This window comes from Citrus clementina, unplaced genomic scaffold (assembly GCF_000493195.1).
Source record: "Citrus clementina cultivar Clemenules unplaced genomic scaffold, Citrus_clementina_v1.0 scaffold_2, whole genome shotgun sequence".
Taxonomy (NCBI): Eukaryota; Viridiplantae; Streptophyta; class Magnoliopsida; order Sapindales; family Rutaceae; genus Citrus; species Citrus x clementina.
Genome location: NW_006262688.1, coordinates 30458916 through 30474932, shown reverse-complemented (window position 1 = coordinate 30474932; position 16017 = coordinate 30458916). Strand labels below are relative to the sequence as shown.

Sequence of the window (16017 nt, the reverse complement as noted above, 5' to 3'; positions counted from 1 at the left end):
TATTGCAAAAGAAAAAAAGGACAAAAATAACAGCAGAGATATTAATAATTTAACGGTAGAGATGTTTTTAGTTATTTTTAAAAACATAGGGACCATACAAATAATAACCTCAAAATATAGGTACTCAATAAGATTTTACTCTTATTAAAATGTCTCGTGCAAATACATAATCAAAATTTTTCTACTATTAATATAAAAAAAATTATTTTACCGATTGTATTCATAATTTATATGTATGTTTAACTTTTAAAAAATAAAATATCTTCATGTAAACTATTAATGTTATTAAAGAAAATTTAGGTTTACTCAAGATATTGGATGGGAAAAATGATCGCAATGATGAAAAGAAAAATTTGATGCAATTGAGCAGAAAAAATGATTGCAATGTTTGTGATTATTGAAAGTGCAAAACTTTAAAAAAATGACAATACTTAGGAATTTAATAAAATTTATGTTTTAAATTGAAAGTTGTTGATCATTTCCTACAATAATCTTCAACTCTGCAGTAATTCTACTAACATAAACACTTTGATAATTAAGCTAGTTATTGAATTGAGAACTTAAGGTAAAAATGAATATTTTGATGCTCAAGTTAGTGATTAAATTGAGGACTCAGGAAAAGGAGGATACGAATTTGTTAAAGACAATTATTTTCAGAATTTGGTTATCTAGTATAATCCAAAGTGATTTCAAAGTTAATGTTTTTCTTTTATTGACTCATTGAGATTGCATTTGCACTTATTTCATTTTAAATTATTAATTCTTATTTTTTAAATTTGAGTTTATTTAAGATGTTAGACGAAATTACTATTTTTTTTATATAACTGGTTTTAAAAAAATGATAATAAGCATGAACAAGTTTCTGCGAAGGAAGTGTGAGGGGAAAAAGTTTTGTTGTTTGGAGTTTCTACTGCCACCATATTATGAGAATGCAATATAACAAGTTTCTAAGGCACTGTTTGGTATTATTTTTCGTTCATCATTTTTCATTTTGTAAAAATAGAAAACACAAAAACTTGTTTGGTAGGACTTATTTACCGTATCATTTTTTATATATGTAAAAACGAGAACAATTTGATCTACGAAATCAACAAAAAAAATCATAAAAAGAAAAATTTGTGTTTTATATTTACAGTGTTTAGTGTACGGTTCCACATCTACTTGTTCACTTTTCAATTTCTAGTAAACGTAACTCTTAAGGGGGGGGGGGGGGGGGGGGGAAGACAGCACCCAAACCTTATTCCTCTCTCTATCATTTTTTTTTTTTTGTGAAATTACTGTTAAATTTTTATTTGTTGTGGTTTTTGTTAATTTGTATGGGCAATTGTTTTTTCTTATATATTTTTTTTATTCTTTTGTAATATAATAATTTATTTTAACGTGATAACTCTAAATTCCCTTTTATTGTCTTTGTTTTTCAAGACAAAAAGCTAAACCCATTCTCACTTTTTGATTTTCCAATACCGTTTTAGAAACAAACTAACAAATGTATTTTCAAATTAACTAAAAACTAATCATTTCTATATTATACTATATAAATAAAAAAAAAAAAACGCCTTTTGAAATATAAAAACCGAAGGCACACTTAAGTGTTTCAAAAGGTAACGAACATGTCATGTCCTGCTTCCACTAATTGCAGTTACTCCTTCTCGGTGAGATTTAAGGGGGGAAAAAAAAACAAAGCTACTCATGTAATTTAATTCACCAATCTTATATTATTAAGTCTGAATATTTTATACAAAATAAAAAATAGTGAACGTCTGAGCGACAACGCTTGTGAGTGACATTGTCAAGTGATGTTATTTGGTTAAGTTTTAGTGTTAACATTACATAAAAAGAGTTATATAATTGCATCACGTGTCTAAATACTCATTACATGGAGGGCGATAATATTTAGATGTAGATGTCTAAATTCACACTTTATAAAATGAGACTAATGATTGTAATATGACATAAAATTGCTTTTAGCTATGTAAAAATGTATGAACTATAAGGATGTGTAAAACTATAAAAAACCTTTTACATAAGGGATGTCAATGAGGCGGGTTTGAGGTAGGGATCGTGGTCCCCTGCCCCGAATTGAAAGCAATCCATAAACTCGCTTACATACCTAAAAATTCTTATTTGAGGATCATTCGTAGACATCTTCGATAATTTCCGAATGGGACAATGATTAAAACGGGAGCTCGATACCCGATTATTTGTTAACTTATTTAATTTTAAAAAACCTAGAGCAACAATCACATTTGAGCGGATAGAACCCTGGAGGCAGTTATTGGAGAGGTTTAGCTTGAAGACATGACCAATATAACGTTCTCACTGCACTCAATGCCATCTCAAGAACAACAATCAATATTACCTTCGTCTGTTACATGATGCCGCCTCAGGACGACTTGGGATACTTCATAAAATATAAGAATCATCATCAACGATGAGGCTTTCTTTGAATTGTATCGACATAGAGCGTTGATCATCAAATGATAAGAGTAGCAACACAGAAGAAGCAGTACTGAAGTCAGCAAAATTGTAAAATTTAAGAAGATGATGGGAAAAAAAATGTACTTTAAATATTGAGAATAAACTCAAGGAATTAGCAATTGTACAATTCTGATAGAGAATTTCTATTTCAGTATTACAAACAATTATCTGAGAAAATTCAACGAGGATTTAGCCGTCCCAGGCAAGTGTAATAATTTTGGTGGAATTAACATCTTCTCTATCTTCGTTATTATAAATAACTTCGCAACAACATTATCTGATCTTTTTGTCAGAGTCATTAATCAAGAAGCCTAAAGACATGCGTCAAGACCATCTAGATTAAGTCTTTGGGCTTTTCATCTTCTTAAAATCCTCGAAGAATAACTAGTAATCAAGCAGCACAGATTTGACGGAAAACTTGGATAATGAGCGAGGCGATAGTGTTTAAGACTATTAGAGAAAATTCAAAATTGTGAATTTGGATTTTCTTTTTACTAATTTGTAAAGTTATTAACATAATAATTTAATAATGTCTTATTTAATTTTCTTAAATATGATATTAAAAATATTTTAGGTTTGGGTTCGACAATCCGATAAAGTTCCCGGTCCCAAAAAATTTTGGGGCCTTGGGCTATCTCCGAAATGGATTCGATTTTATTTTTTAAAGCTTTTAAGAGGTCATACCCGACCTAAGCCACACAAATTGTTGTTATCCCTACTTTACAGCATGGTAAAAAGAGGGGTTGGATTTGAATTCAAATTTTAACATAAAATTACATTTTTTTTGTCTTATTACTATCTATAATTACAAAATTAGCCTTCAAATTTTAAAGTTTTTATATACAAATTTAAGGATAAAAAATAATTTAATTAAATAAATAATAAACAAATAGACCCGTATTTGATTCGTTTATGACCTATCTATTAAATGAATACATCTTTTAAAATCTATATCCATTTAAATTGAGTCAAATATATGGATCCTGACTCATATTATCACACCGGTGGCATGAATGTTTGAATGAAACATAAAATATAGAAAAGAGTAGCATTTCACTTCTCAAATAATAGCATTTTAACTTTAATACCAAAAGTGATATGATATTCATAAAATGAATAATATCATAGAGTATTAAGTAATTCTCAAATTATGAAATTAATCATCTAATTATTCAATGATACATTATTTGTGATGAAAATATTAAGATACTGTAAAAAAATTGAAAATAATATTCAAATATAAGTTTTACGAACGGCCGATGCGCGTCGTTCCCATGGTACTTAAATGGAAGGTAGCTACACGCAATTGTTTCCTTCAATATGCATCGCCATCAGAATCAGATGAATCAAAAATTTCAACTTTTATTCAGTAATCAAAATTTACTATTTTTATGATTTGCTTCAGAACTCCTGGCTCCCTAGCTTCAATATTTTCTCAAAAGAGGAAATATATATGTACACGCAGGCACACATGTACATATATTTAGAGAGAAGCTGATCCGATTACCATTAGGAACCTATTTGAAACAAATTGATAAATTACTCATTTATTTGTAAAATATTGAAGAATAAGGATTCGTATGCTATTTGAACTCTTAAATTGTTGATGGGATGTTAGTTCGAGTCCAACTAGTACAAAGTATGAATTAATTTAATTATTAGTAATTTAATTTTTTTGGGTTAATTTTTCAACCGAATCAACAAGCAACACGTAGTAGTATTGCCACGTCACTTAGGAGGGTAAATACGTGTAGGCCTGGAGCATGAATCTATTCCTTTACCCATTTCATGGTTCATCATATCATCACCATCATTGGGAGTTGTATTAAAAAGTATAAATCATCATAACTAAACAATCGGACTCCTGTCTTCTTTTGGGCTTTGCTTCTTCTCTACTCCATTCTCACTATTCTCTGGAAGCTTGATACCAAGACAAACATAAAAAACAAACATTAAAATCTAAATTGATTGATCCTCTAAATCAGTTCAATCGAAACCCTAGCTTTTCACTTGGCTCTACTGTGGGGGGCAATAAAGCTCATGGGCAAGGCGGACGAATGCTGCTGCATGCAACTGATCGACGGCAATGGCGAATTCAATGTGGATGGCCTTGAGAACTTCGTTAGAACCACTAAGCTCAACCACTGCGGCCTCTCTTACGCCGTCGTCGCCATCATGGGCCCTCAAAGTAGCGGTATGCTCCACTTGTTCTTTATTTTATTTCATTTTGTTTTTGTGAGAGTTTAGTGGATTTGACTGCTCAAGAGCTGAATTATCTATTGAATTTAGGCTTTGAGTTATTTTGGAAGTTTAAGCTGCTTTTACCGTGTTATGACCTGTTTCGCTGCTAGATTTTGGTTGCTGCTTTTGGATTCGAGATAAGAATTCATGATTGAATTTGTTGATTTTTTTTTTTTTTTTGCCATTGTGATTTACAAGCTGTAGGTTAGGTAGATCAAGTAATCTTGTATGTGTAAGAGATAAGGGTGCATTTTGTGAGTGTTTTGTAGAGCAATGCCTCTGAGTTTAAAGTAATTTCTGTGAGAGTAGTTATATGTGTTTTGTTCAAAAAGGTAAAATGCACTAGAAGCACTCTTTTACTGAAAAACCACTTTCAAGACAAGCATCTAGCTGATTGTTTTCTTTTCATCCCAAAATGATTTGACTTAGTCCAACCCAATTTATACCATGGGACTTCAAAATGCTCTTGACTTCATTAAAATGATTTCTAGACCCTGTAAAAGCCATTTATGACTCTTTTAGCTCAGTATTATCTACATTTAGCTGTTGCTGCATCTGAGTATTTAATGACTTAATTAATTTACTCAATAATGTTTAAGGATTAACAAGTGTTTACCCTGTAAAATTTTTTGTATAAACAATTAAGTCCCTCCATTTTTAGAAATAGCATTTTACCACTTGTCATTAGCTTTGTCGTAAAGTTTTGCACGTTTACTAATGTTGACCAGCCAGCCAGAAAGTCAGCATTGCCCCCTAAAAGATTTCAATATATCATTCGTAGCGGCTAAAATCTTTTAAGGGCAATATTGTCTTTCTGGTTGTTGACATTAGTCAAGATGTCAACCTTAGTGGTAACTGGTAACAACTAAAGTCTAGGGGTCAAGCATCCATAAAAGGATGGCTCTAAATGTTGTCACGGTAAATTTGAGGGTTTCAGGTGTCATTTACCTCCTTAAACCCCCCCCCCCCACAAGATTAAAAAAAAAAATTCCGATGAAGAACTCAGTGAGTCTGTATTTGTTAAGCTATCTTAAATTCGGTTGATAAACTGTACATCCTAAATTTTTTTTGCTGTGATTCCCATTGATTGCTTATGCATATTCTTTTGATTGATGTTATGGAAATGCGTTAGTGATAATGGTTGCCTGAATCACGTGTTTGCTTTTGCCTGATTTCTCTCTTGCCATTATGAACAGGGAAAAGTACTTTGATGAATCATCTTTTCCATACCAATTTCAGAGAGATGGATGCGTTCAGGGGAAGGTTGGTTTTTTTATGTTTCTCAAGTTTTATATAAATCTCCTTATATTTCGTCCTATAAGAAACAAGAAAAATTATCCAATTTTGTTGCAGGAGTCAAACAACTAAAGGGATTTGGATAGCGAAGTGTGTTGGCATTGAGCCTTTCACAATTGCCATGGATTTGGAGGGTAGTGATAGCAGGGAAAGAGGGGAGGTATAAAGATCTTTATTGAATTTGTTGCTACAGTTCAAACTTTAGTGCAATCTGGGGCTAAGATTCTATATGAAGGAGTTTTCTCTATCTTATAGCTCTTAACCTTTCTGCAGTTGGCTCTTACCCTTTCTGCAGTTGGCAATGCTAAATATGGGTTGATTCTGTACGAATAATAAAATTCTAATTAGGATAGATGATGCTTAGCGCTGAGGTAACCTTTAGAATAGGTATGCCTTGTTCTAAATCAGGAGGCTGAAGTGGGTTAACAATTTAGAATAAGGATCTTATATTGATTTTGGTTTTTTTCTCTGGTGATAAGTCCCGAAACTGATATCCTTGGTATCTTCATGTAGTGATATTTCATCCAAATGTTTATCAGGTTTGACTTTTAGGGTCCCTGCTTAATGTGATGTTTATGAGGCTTAAAGTTAGTCATAGAGCCTTTTGTAAATCTAGAAATGCTTCTAGACAGATTTGTCCTTTCTTTTGGTTGTCAACTCTTTTCAATATCTTTCTGCAAGATTTCTGAAACACTGAAGTCTATACATGCCTCCTATGTTTCATAAGTTGGTGTGTTTTTGAACATTTGCACATTCTTGGGCCTATAAACTTTTCAGTGTAATTTAGCAGATAAAAAAAAATTAAACTGTTTATCTTTAAAATTAGAGGCTGCATTTATTTATCTGTTGCAATCGTACGTTACTTTTTGGGAATTATTTTCATTACACATGATGTGTGCTTGCAAATTTGATATTTACAGGACGACACAACATTTGAGAAACAAAGCGCCCTGTTTGCTTTGGCAATTGCAGATATTGTGCTGATAAACATGTGAGTTAAATATTTTTTCATAGCCACTAAGTATGTTAGCATGAGACAGCTAAATCTTGGTCAGGAAGGCTGACTTGAGAAAATAAGTGTTTTCTAGTTTTCTTTAAAAAATAGCCTGTCCAATCTGGCTTTGGAATGAAATAAATTACATTTGATGGATTGTTTTGAATTGACTCTAATAAGACATTTGCAATAAAATTTCATAATCTAGGCTTATTCTGTTGAATACTACATCTAATATATATAGTTTCGGTTGTTCATGTGAGTAGTTTAGGCTGGTTGAATCCTGGTCATTGCCATTAAAATTCCTAATCTTTTACAGATTTTGGACTTTCCTGGGCTTTGGGCTGCGGGAAGTGTCTTTCATTTCTGTGCTGTGGGTTGATGGTTTAGTCCTTGGCCTCTTTCTTTTGTTGGATCGCATATAAATATTTGAGAAAACACTTATGACATTAATTTTGTTCCATGGAGCAAGATTATACCTATAGTAATTTGATGTCTGAAAAGTGCTGTATTGAGATGATTTTTGACAATATTGACCTTAATCTATTTATTCCTTAAAGAGAAAAGCATGTGTGAATCCTACTTTTTGTTCTGTTGTCTGTACTGAATTCCCTCACTGTTCAAACGGTAGATCTATATTTGGAGTTTTATAAATGTAAAAGGGAGAGATCACTTAGAAGCCTCGGGAACTTGCACGAAAACATACACATTGGGTGTTATTTCATTTATTAATTAGATATCTAATATGATATGCAGGTGGTGCCATGATATTGGTAGGGAGCAGGCAGCCAATAAGCCTCTTCTAAAGACAGTTTTTCAGGTACTCTAGTTAGTTGTCTCTGCCAATGTGTTAGTGGGCATTTATCGAAGAGAATAGTCTGCTTTTCGGTTTGTTTGTAGGTCATGATGCGTTTGTTTAGCCCACGCAAAACGACCCTTCTATTTGTTATACGCGACAAGACAAAGGTCTGGAGTCATGTCTTTCTTCTTCGTCTTTATGCTTCATTTACTTTGTGGAATATAATTTCTCTTCTCTGTTTGAGTGTTTGTCCTGTTGGTACTGTCCTTGCAGACTCCTCTTGAATATCTAGAGCCCATTCTAAGAGAAGATATTCAAAAGGTAAATTTGTTTGTTTTTGGTTACATTTGCATTTGTTCATTCTCTTGTTCTTTATTGTATCATTCAGCATTTTGATAGGCGTTTATTCCTGCAGATATGGGATGCAGTTCCTAAGCCCCAAACCCTTAAAAATACTCCGCTTAGTGAATTTTTTAATGTGAGAGTTTTTTATTTTATTTTTTCCAGATTCTCTTTCTGTCACTGATTCATTTTCTACAGGCACTTTAGTTTTTGCTTGATAAAAGTTTATTGACATTTCTTACTTTTGACTTGAAGGTGGAGGTTACTGCTTTGTCTAGCTATGAAGAAAAAGAAGAGCAATTTAAAGAGCAGGTAGACACTTTATTAAAAGTAGAAGCTTGTTGAATATTGGTTTATATGTGTTTTGACCTTTGCTGCTTGAACTTTTGAATTCTTGGGACAGTAATATTTGATTCCTGACATGTTTTTCCAATAATCAGAGTTCATAATATCTGTCATTTGGTGTCTTATCCTATTTAATTCTTCTCATTTCCTGTGAAATAAGTAGTTTGCAGCTGTTATTTTACAGGCTTACAAATTTTGATCTTACTTAACATATTGTACAGGTTGCTGAACTGAGACAGCGGTTTTTCCATTCTATCTCTCCGGGAGGACTTGCTGGTGATAGGCAGGGAGTAGTTCCTGCTTCAGGATTTTCCTTTAGCGCACAGCAGATATGGAGAGTGATAAAAGAGAACAAGGACCTGGATCTTCCTGCTCATAAGGTCTTGTATTTTTCCTTCTGCGATGCAAATATGCTGTTCATGTTTCGAATTATTACTTGTTTGTTTCATTAAATATTTTGTTAGTTTTAATCAGGTAATGGTTGCAACTGTTCGGTGTGAGGAGATTGCCAATGACAAGCTCCGCCGTTTATCAGCTGATGAGGTATGTTAGCATACATCTTTCTTCTTGGATACAGACTGTTCTCCTCTGCCAGTACTAAGTTGATCTGTTGCAGGGGTGGTTGGCATTGGAGGAAGCTGTTCAAGAAGGTCCTGTCTCAGGTTTTGGAAAAAGGCTGAGCTCTGTCCTAGATACATATCTTTCAGAGTAAGTTCACATCTTTTCTGGTATATTAATCTTCAGATTTAAATGATATGATTGACCAAACTCGTGGTGGATAAATCTTTAATTTGTATTTAAGATGTTCCACCTGGGTGTGATGAAGCAAAGGCTATAGAATGTGTTAGGAAAACATTTCTTGTTTATTTCATACTTTCTTAAGCTTATGTAAACTTCCTATGCATAAAAATTTTAAACTGATATCCTGACGTACAAGTTATGTTTTACCAGGAGTTGAAGCCCTGATTTGCTACTTCTGTTTTCTTGAGTAATTGCATATATTTATGCTGAGGGCCTCAGGATATGTTCATTGGTTCCATTCCATTTGGAAGCTCTGATCTTGAATTTAACATTGAAATAATTTTAGGTATGACATGGAGGCAGTATACTTTGATGAAGGTGTGAGAAATGCAAAACGAAAACAGTTGGAATCAAAAGCGTTGGATGTAAGGCTCTATATACTTTTTATTGTATTGTTCATTTTCTCTGTTTGGGAAGAACTTTAATCTAGTTTTCATGCATGTTAGATGACCCGATGTGGAAAATGGTCAAGTTAGTGGTTTCTCACATTCTTATTTTTCTTGTTTTTGTTAGATTTACCTTGAAACTATCTTAGCACAAGCAGTTGCATTTTTTAACTCATGCTTTTGATAATGAGTTAAAAATGGTATTTAACGATGGACAACTGTTTTACCCTCCTTTTTTTTTTAAAAAAAAAAAATCTTGAATACTTAAATTGAAACCACTATTGAATTTAAATTCCAAAGTGTCCTGGGCTCCTGTTTGACACCTTCTCACAAGTAATGTCTTTCTCTAGTCCTACAACCCCATTTGTGGAGCTGTTGCAAAACTACATTCCTGCTAGTTCTGGATGAATTGTTATTTTTATTTTTTATTTTTTCAAAAGGTAGGGGGGTGGGCAAGGCCCAAATTCATTTTTTTTGGCCCCTTACTTTCCGCATACTTTGCTGGTTTTTAGGCTATCATAACTTGTGATCTCCGCAAGGTTCAAAAGGTAAGAGGGTGGGCCAACCAAATAAAGCTGCTTGAAAACCACTCAGCCATGCCCAAATTCATTCTTTTAGCCTCTCACATTGACATATTGTCTGGTAGATTCTTTAGATTTGAAATTATTCTTCTAGAAATAAATGAGGCTGCTACTAAGCCAAACTACTTGTGATCTCCACAAGTTTGGTTTGGTTGCAGGTAAGGATGACAATTTTTCTTGTTGGATCCCACCCTATTTGGGATGGGATTGGGACATATTTTTGTCCCAAAAAAAAAAAAAAGACAAAGAGACAGGAATGAGATTTTTGTTTTATCCCACTTGCATAAATTAGGATGCTTTTGAAATAGCGTTTGGTTTGGCGTTGTATTTACATGGCTGAAGTTGATTACTGTCCAAATCTATCATTTTGAAGCGTAAGTCTTAATATTAATGTGCAATGGAAACAAATAGGCAATTAAAAAATGTTAGCATAAAATTATATTCGAATATGCATGTAGTCAAAATAAAACTATTATTTGATTGTTTTACTTTGTATTTAGTCAAGATTTACTATATTGAATTATGATGATCCTTAAAAGAAAAAAGTTAGAATTTATTTATTTACATTCAAGACTGTTTAGGATAATGGGATATACGGGACATTTAATGGGACAGGATAAGGACAAATTTTTATCCCCAAAAAAAAAAAAATATTAAGGGACAGGAATGTGACATTGTTTTATCCCATTTGCATATGTGGGATGGGATTGAGATTGGCAAATCCTGTCCCATCCCGTCCCGTCCCATTGCCAACGCTAGTTGCATGCACAATTACTTGGTAAACATGCCAAAGATGAGCATGAACTGTGGATGTTTACAAATGAGCTTGTGTTGATAAGGTCCCATGCCCTCCCTTATGGACAAACACCTGCATGAATGAAACAGAGTGTAGTTCTGGCTGGATTAAAGTTTTGAGTCTTAGGCTCGTCTAGTTAAGTTTTCTCACTAAGCCATGCATGAGGCAAACATTTTTTCTTGAGCCAAGCTTGATTCAGACTTTCATAGTAAGCCTTGATTCTAGGACCCTGGTCAAGCCCTACAACTCAGTGACGTATTTGCACCTAGCACTTTTGAATTTGGTTTCACGCATTGTATGGTTTCTTAAAATGGTTTATTTCAATTTTTGCCTTAAGTTTTTATTTTTTTTTTATAATTATTCTTAATTTTTAAGTTTTTCTGTATCTCATTTATTCACAATGCTTCTCCCAATTTCCAGTTTGTCTACCCTACATATAGTACTTTGCTGGGTCATCTACGTTCTAAAGCATTTGAAAGTTTTAAGATCCAATTGGAACAATCACTAAAGAAACGGGAGGGATTTGCTGCATCTGTTCGTACTTGTACTCAGTCTTGTATGCTTGAGTTTGACCGAGGGTGTGCAGGTAAGAAAATTTGGAATAGCTTGCTCTCAAATTATAATCGTGTACCTATTTTTTGTTGGTGAATTTTTTTCTGATAAAGGAAGTCAATTTTTGTATGTTTATCTCATGATTGAAGCTCCGGATTTTTACATTAAAGCCATATGGAAATTCGTACTGTTTTGTGATTTTAGCCAGTGTACTATTCAGCTGGTGCTCTTTTTTCCTTCTTCCCCATTTGTACTTGTCTCCATAAATGCTTCATATTCCCTTCAACGGTGAGGTAGAGAACTACCCCTTCTGCTTGACTGCATAATATTTACAATATGGAACTCGATCTGTGTTTAGGTGTACTCTTAAATTCTTACCATGACTAAGTTTTGGCTTGACTATAGTAAATCTCAGAACTCACAGGGGTTGTTGACCAATTTAAATACGTGAATGAAGTGGTGCAGCATTACAGGGAGTTTTTATAGTTTATTTGATAATTATTAATGGCTAATTTGGACTTGTATGGTATTGGAAAACATTCTAAAGTAGGATGTTTGGCAGGAATTAGAACAGAGGCTGGTAAAAATCTTGTTTGATGGATTTTTTCTCCTCACTTGGAATTTTCTAAGTCCCTCTTATTCTCTTACATACTAGGAACAAATCTTTACTTTTGATGGTCAACTTGTGTACATGCTTATTAGCAGTCTGATATGACAATTCAATAACTCCTCTCTCAGATGCTGCTATAAGACAGGCTAAGTGGGATGCTTCAAAAGTCCGAGAAAAACTTCGCCGTGATATAGATACAGAAGCATCATCTGTTCGCAGTGTCAAGCTGTCTGCAATAATAGCTGACCATGAGGTTATTTTCTTGGCTAATACAGTACTTCATAACTGCTTTTTGAGTTAACATTGCTCTTACACACTATGTTTATATGCATTTACTTGAGACTCCCATGTTGACACCTTATTGAATGCAGAAAAATCTTACTGAAGCACTTAGTCGACCTGTAGAATCCCTATTTGAAGTTGGTGATGAAGATACCTGGGCATCAATAAGAAGGCTTCTTAAACGTGAGACTGAAGCTGCTGTATTGAAGTTTTCAACTGCAATTGCTGGTTTTGAAATGGATCAAGCTGCAGTTGACACAATGGTGCAAAATTTAAGGAGCTATGCAAGGAATGTTGTGGTGAAAAAAGCAAGAGAAGAAGCTGGAAAAGTTCTGATCCACATGAAGGACAGGTAAAGATATTTTATGTGTGTTTTTCTTGTCTTTTAGCTTGGTCAAATGGGAGATCACTCATTGGAAGGTTATTATTATTATCATCTTCATAAGAAATTTTTAATATTATTATCATCTTCATAAGATATTTTTAATATTATTATCATCTTTGTTGCTTAATACCCTGGAAATATATTTCAGATTCTCAACAGTCTTCAATCATGACAATGACTCTTTGCCTAGGGTTTGGACTGGAAAAGAGGACATCAGGACAATAACAAAGGATGCTCGTGCCGCGGTAATTTTACATGGCTTTCTTATCAATGGGAGATCAACTACCTGCAGTATGATTATAGCTGATTTCTCTTTTACTATCACCTTGGTGCAGTCATTGAGGCTTTTATCTGTCATGGCTGCCATACGCTTGGATGAGAAACCAGATAAAGTTGAGAGTTTGCTGTTTTCCTCTCTAATGGACGGAACTGCTGCTGCATCATTGCCTCGGGATAGGAGTATAGGAGATTCTGTTGACCCTCTTGCCTCAAGCATGTGGGAGGAGGTAGTCTTTAGCTAATACTGGTAGTTTGTTCCTAGAGTATATCTTTTTTTATCAAAATTCTCATAGCTGATGCAAAATGAACTAGGTTTCTCCACAAGATACGCTGATAACACCAGTGCAATGCAAATCTTTGTGGAGACAGTTTAAAGCAGAAACTGAGTATACAGTTACTCAAGCTATTTCCGCGCAGGTACATATAGTACATTCTTTTGTTTGCAAGAACTCTCACCTAGCATTTGATGACATACTTGTTGGCATATGAGTGTTTGCATCAGTAACTGTCCTTAAATTTATTTGTCTGCTGGACTGCAATTTTTCAAATTAGTTTGTATGTATATTGTCCTTTGCATTTGCTAAATTAAGTTGATTGTATCTGCCTTATTTATCTGACAAGTCTGCAGAGAAATTAAATTTTATAATGAATTTGGGGAAGTTTTCTGTTCATGAGTGGCTGACTGTAAATTCTTTGCATTAATTGAAATTTGGCAATTGTGAATTTCTATGATTCACAAAGTTCACCTTTCTAAGCTTTCTTACTTGATTTTCTAATTTCATGCATACTATGTCATGTTCACTGGGATAATCTTGTGTTCTGTATCATTGCATTATACTTGTAAAAGTCTGAACCATGGAGACTTCACATGTACAGGCATGTGGTGGTGGAATTTAGTGGGCAACTGTTTGAAGTTTTCAGTGTTCTGAGTTGATATGTAGGTTGGGGCTGAGTTCTAATGAAAGTAATAAAAGTCATGGTTTTGTTAATGTATGGAAAGACAGGAAGTTTGTGACTTTTTTCAATGTAAGCATGCGTAAATGTAAGGAAAAGAAAAAGGAAAAGCCTTAATCATGTTCCAATTATTACAGATGCTAAGCATAGAACTAGTGCGCTTGTTGAAATTTGTTGAAATATTGAATGTGTATTAGTTCACACTTTCACTGCTTAAAATTTTTCTCCTGCTCTAATCTTGAATCTCTGCTCCCATCTGTAGAGCTAGCGTCATAATATGCTACTTTTAATCATTTCTAGACCTTACTGCTTACTGCATCAGCAATTCTTCATATAATATAGAAATGTGCTCAGATGATTTTAAGATTGGCTGTTTTTTCTCTGCGTGTTTCCTCACTAATGGGTCATTAGTGCATACACTGACATGTATAGTATTTAGCACTAATATATGATACTGCTCACCACAGGAGGCTCACAAGAAGAATAACAACTGGATGCCTCCTCCTTGGGCAATTTTGGCAATGGCTGTACTTGGTTTTAACGAGTTCATGCTCCTCTTAAAGTAATGATGCCCATCCAGATTGATCATTCTTGTACAGTGTATACTCATTTGAGCCTACCCCTAGCATTAGTCATTTGGTTTATTGACGGGTGTTCTGCTTGTGTAACAGGAATCCTCTTTACCTCATGATTTTGTTTGTTGCATATCTGCTTTTGAGAGCCTTATGGGTACAGATGGACATTGCGGCGGAGTTTCGACATGGAGCTGTGAGTATTTTAAGAGTCTTTAAATAACACATGCACTTTGCACAGGCAAAAGGCTATTAAAATCAAGGGATCTTTGTTAAATCCTCAATGGTTGCTTATTGGTCATTAACATCCTGTTTCTAATTGTTCTCTCATCGAACTCTTTTGTGAGGTGGTTGTTTCTGAAATTGTAGCTGTTCAAGTTTGCATAGTAGTTATAATGTAATTGATTATATCATACATTTACTAGGGTTTTTAGATTATACATCAAAATGTTACTGATACTCTCAATTTTAGATTGAGGTCTATTCTCTTAGATTGTCATATTACACCTTCGGGCTTGTGGCAAATAACTTGAACATGCATTTGCTTGTATTAATCTGATAGTGAAATCATGCTTTCAGTTAGACTTTGTTTCAGTTTGCAATAGAGAGATAAATAGAGGAGTTATGAAATCAAATATCCTTGATGCATTTCATATTAAGTTGTTTTTATCTTTTTAGTCAGTGTAATTTGCTTTTATAAGTAGATGGATGCTGTATGTGAGTCTCATGTCTTGTTTTGCTCTGCTACCAGCTGCCAGGCATTCTTTCGATTTCATCAAAGTTTCTTCCTACTATTATGAACCTCATCAGGCGACTGGCTGAGGAGGCTCAAGGGCAGCGACCTCCGGAAGCCTCAAGACCACAACAGTCCCTAGCTTCTCAGAGTTTCAGATATCAAACACCGCCACCAGCAGGATCAAGCTCAATTCCTGAGTCATCTGTATCATCTAACATTTCATCGTCTGAAAGCGAGTTTGAGTCCTCAGGTCCAAACTTGATTCGCAGGCGAAGTACAAATATCCCAGAGGCTGAATCTTCTTGATGGAAAGATGTCAAAAGTGTAGTATTTTGTATCAAAGATGGGCAGATTTTTTCATAGAACAAATCCTTTCCCCCTGTATCATATGAAAGGGAAAATGGGATACCCTAGAGATAGGAAAAGGTCGTGGGAATGAAGTCTGAGGGAAATGCAAAGTTAAGGTGTAAGAAGAATGATTCTGGAATGAGAAATTTGTATACTGAACAATTTTAACATTAAAATTTATAATTAAGGAATAAAAGAGATGGAAGATGTCATTTCTCACTTACATTTTTCTTATTTGAT

General features: G+C 34.0%; 1 protein-coding gene across 1 annotated transcript; it reads left to right on the top strand.

Annotated features, from left to right (window-relative positions):
- Positions 1–4289: 4289 nt before the first annotated feature.
- LOC18051385 (protein ROOT HAIR DEFECTIVE 3 homolog 2) lies at positions 4290–16011 on the top strand. Its single transcript, XM_006448670.2, has 22 exons — positions 4290–4672; positions 5916–5982; positions 6073–6175; positions 6936–7006; positions 7766–7829; positions 7910–7975; positions 8082–8129; positions 8224–8286; positions 8406–8462; positions 8717–8875; positions 8970–9038; positions 9112–9203; positions 9583–9661; positions 11480–11645; positions 12350–12474; positions 12593–12855; positions 13037–13133; positions 13224–13394; positions 13480–13584; positions 14589–14683; positions 14793–14889; positions 15445–16011. Exons 1-22 carry the CDS (start codon positions 4519–4521, stop codon positions 15733–15735), a joined length of 2502 nt encoding a protein of 833 aa, XP_006448733.1. The 5' UTR covers positions 4290–4518; the 3' UTR covers positions 15736–16011.
- The last annotated feature ends 6 nt before the right edge of the window (positions 16012–16017 follow it).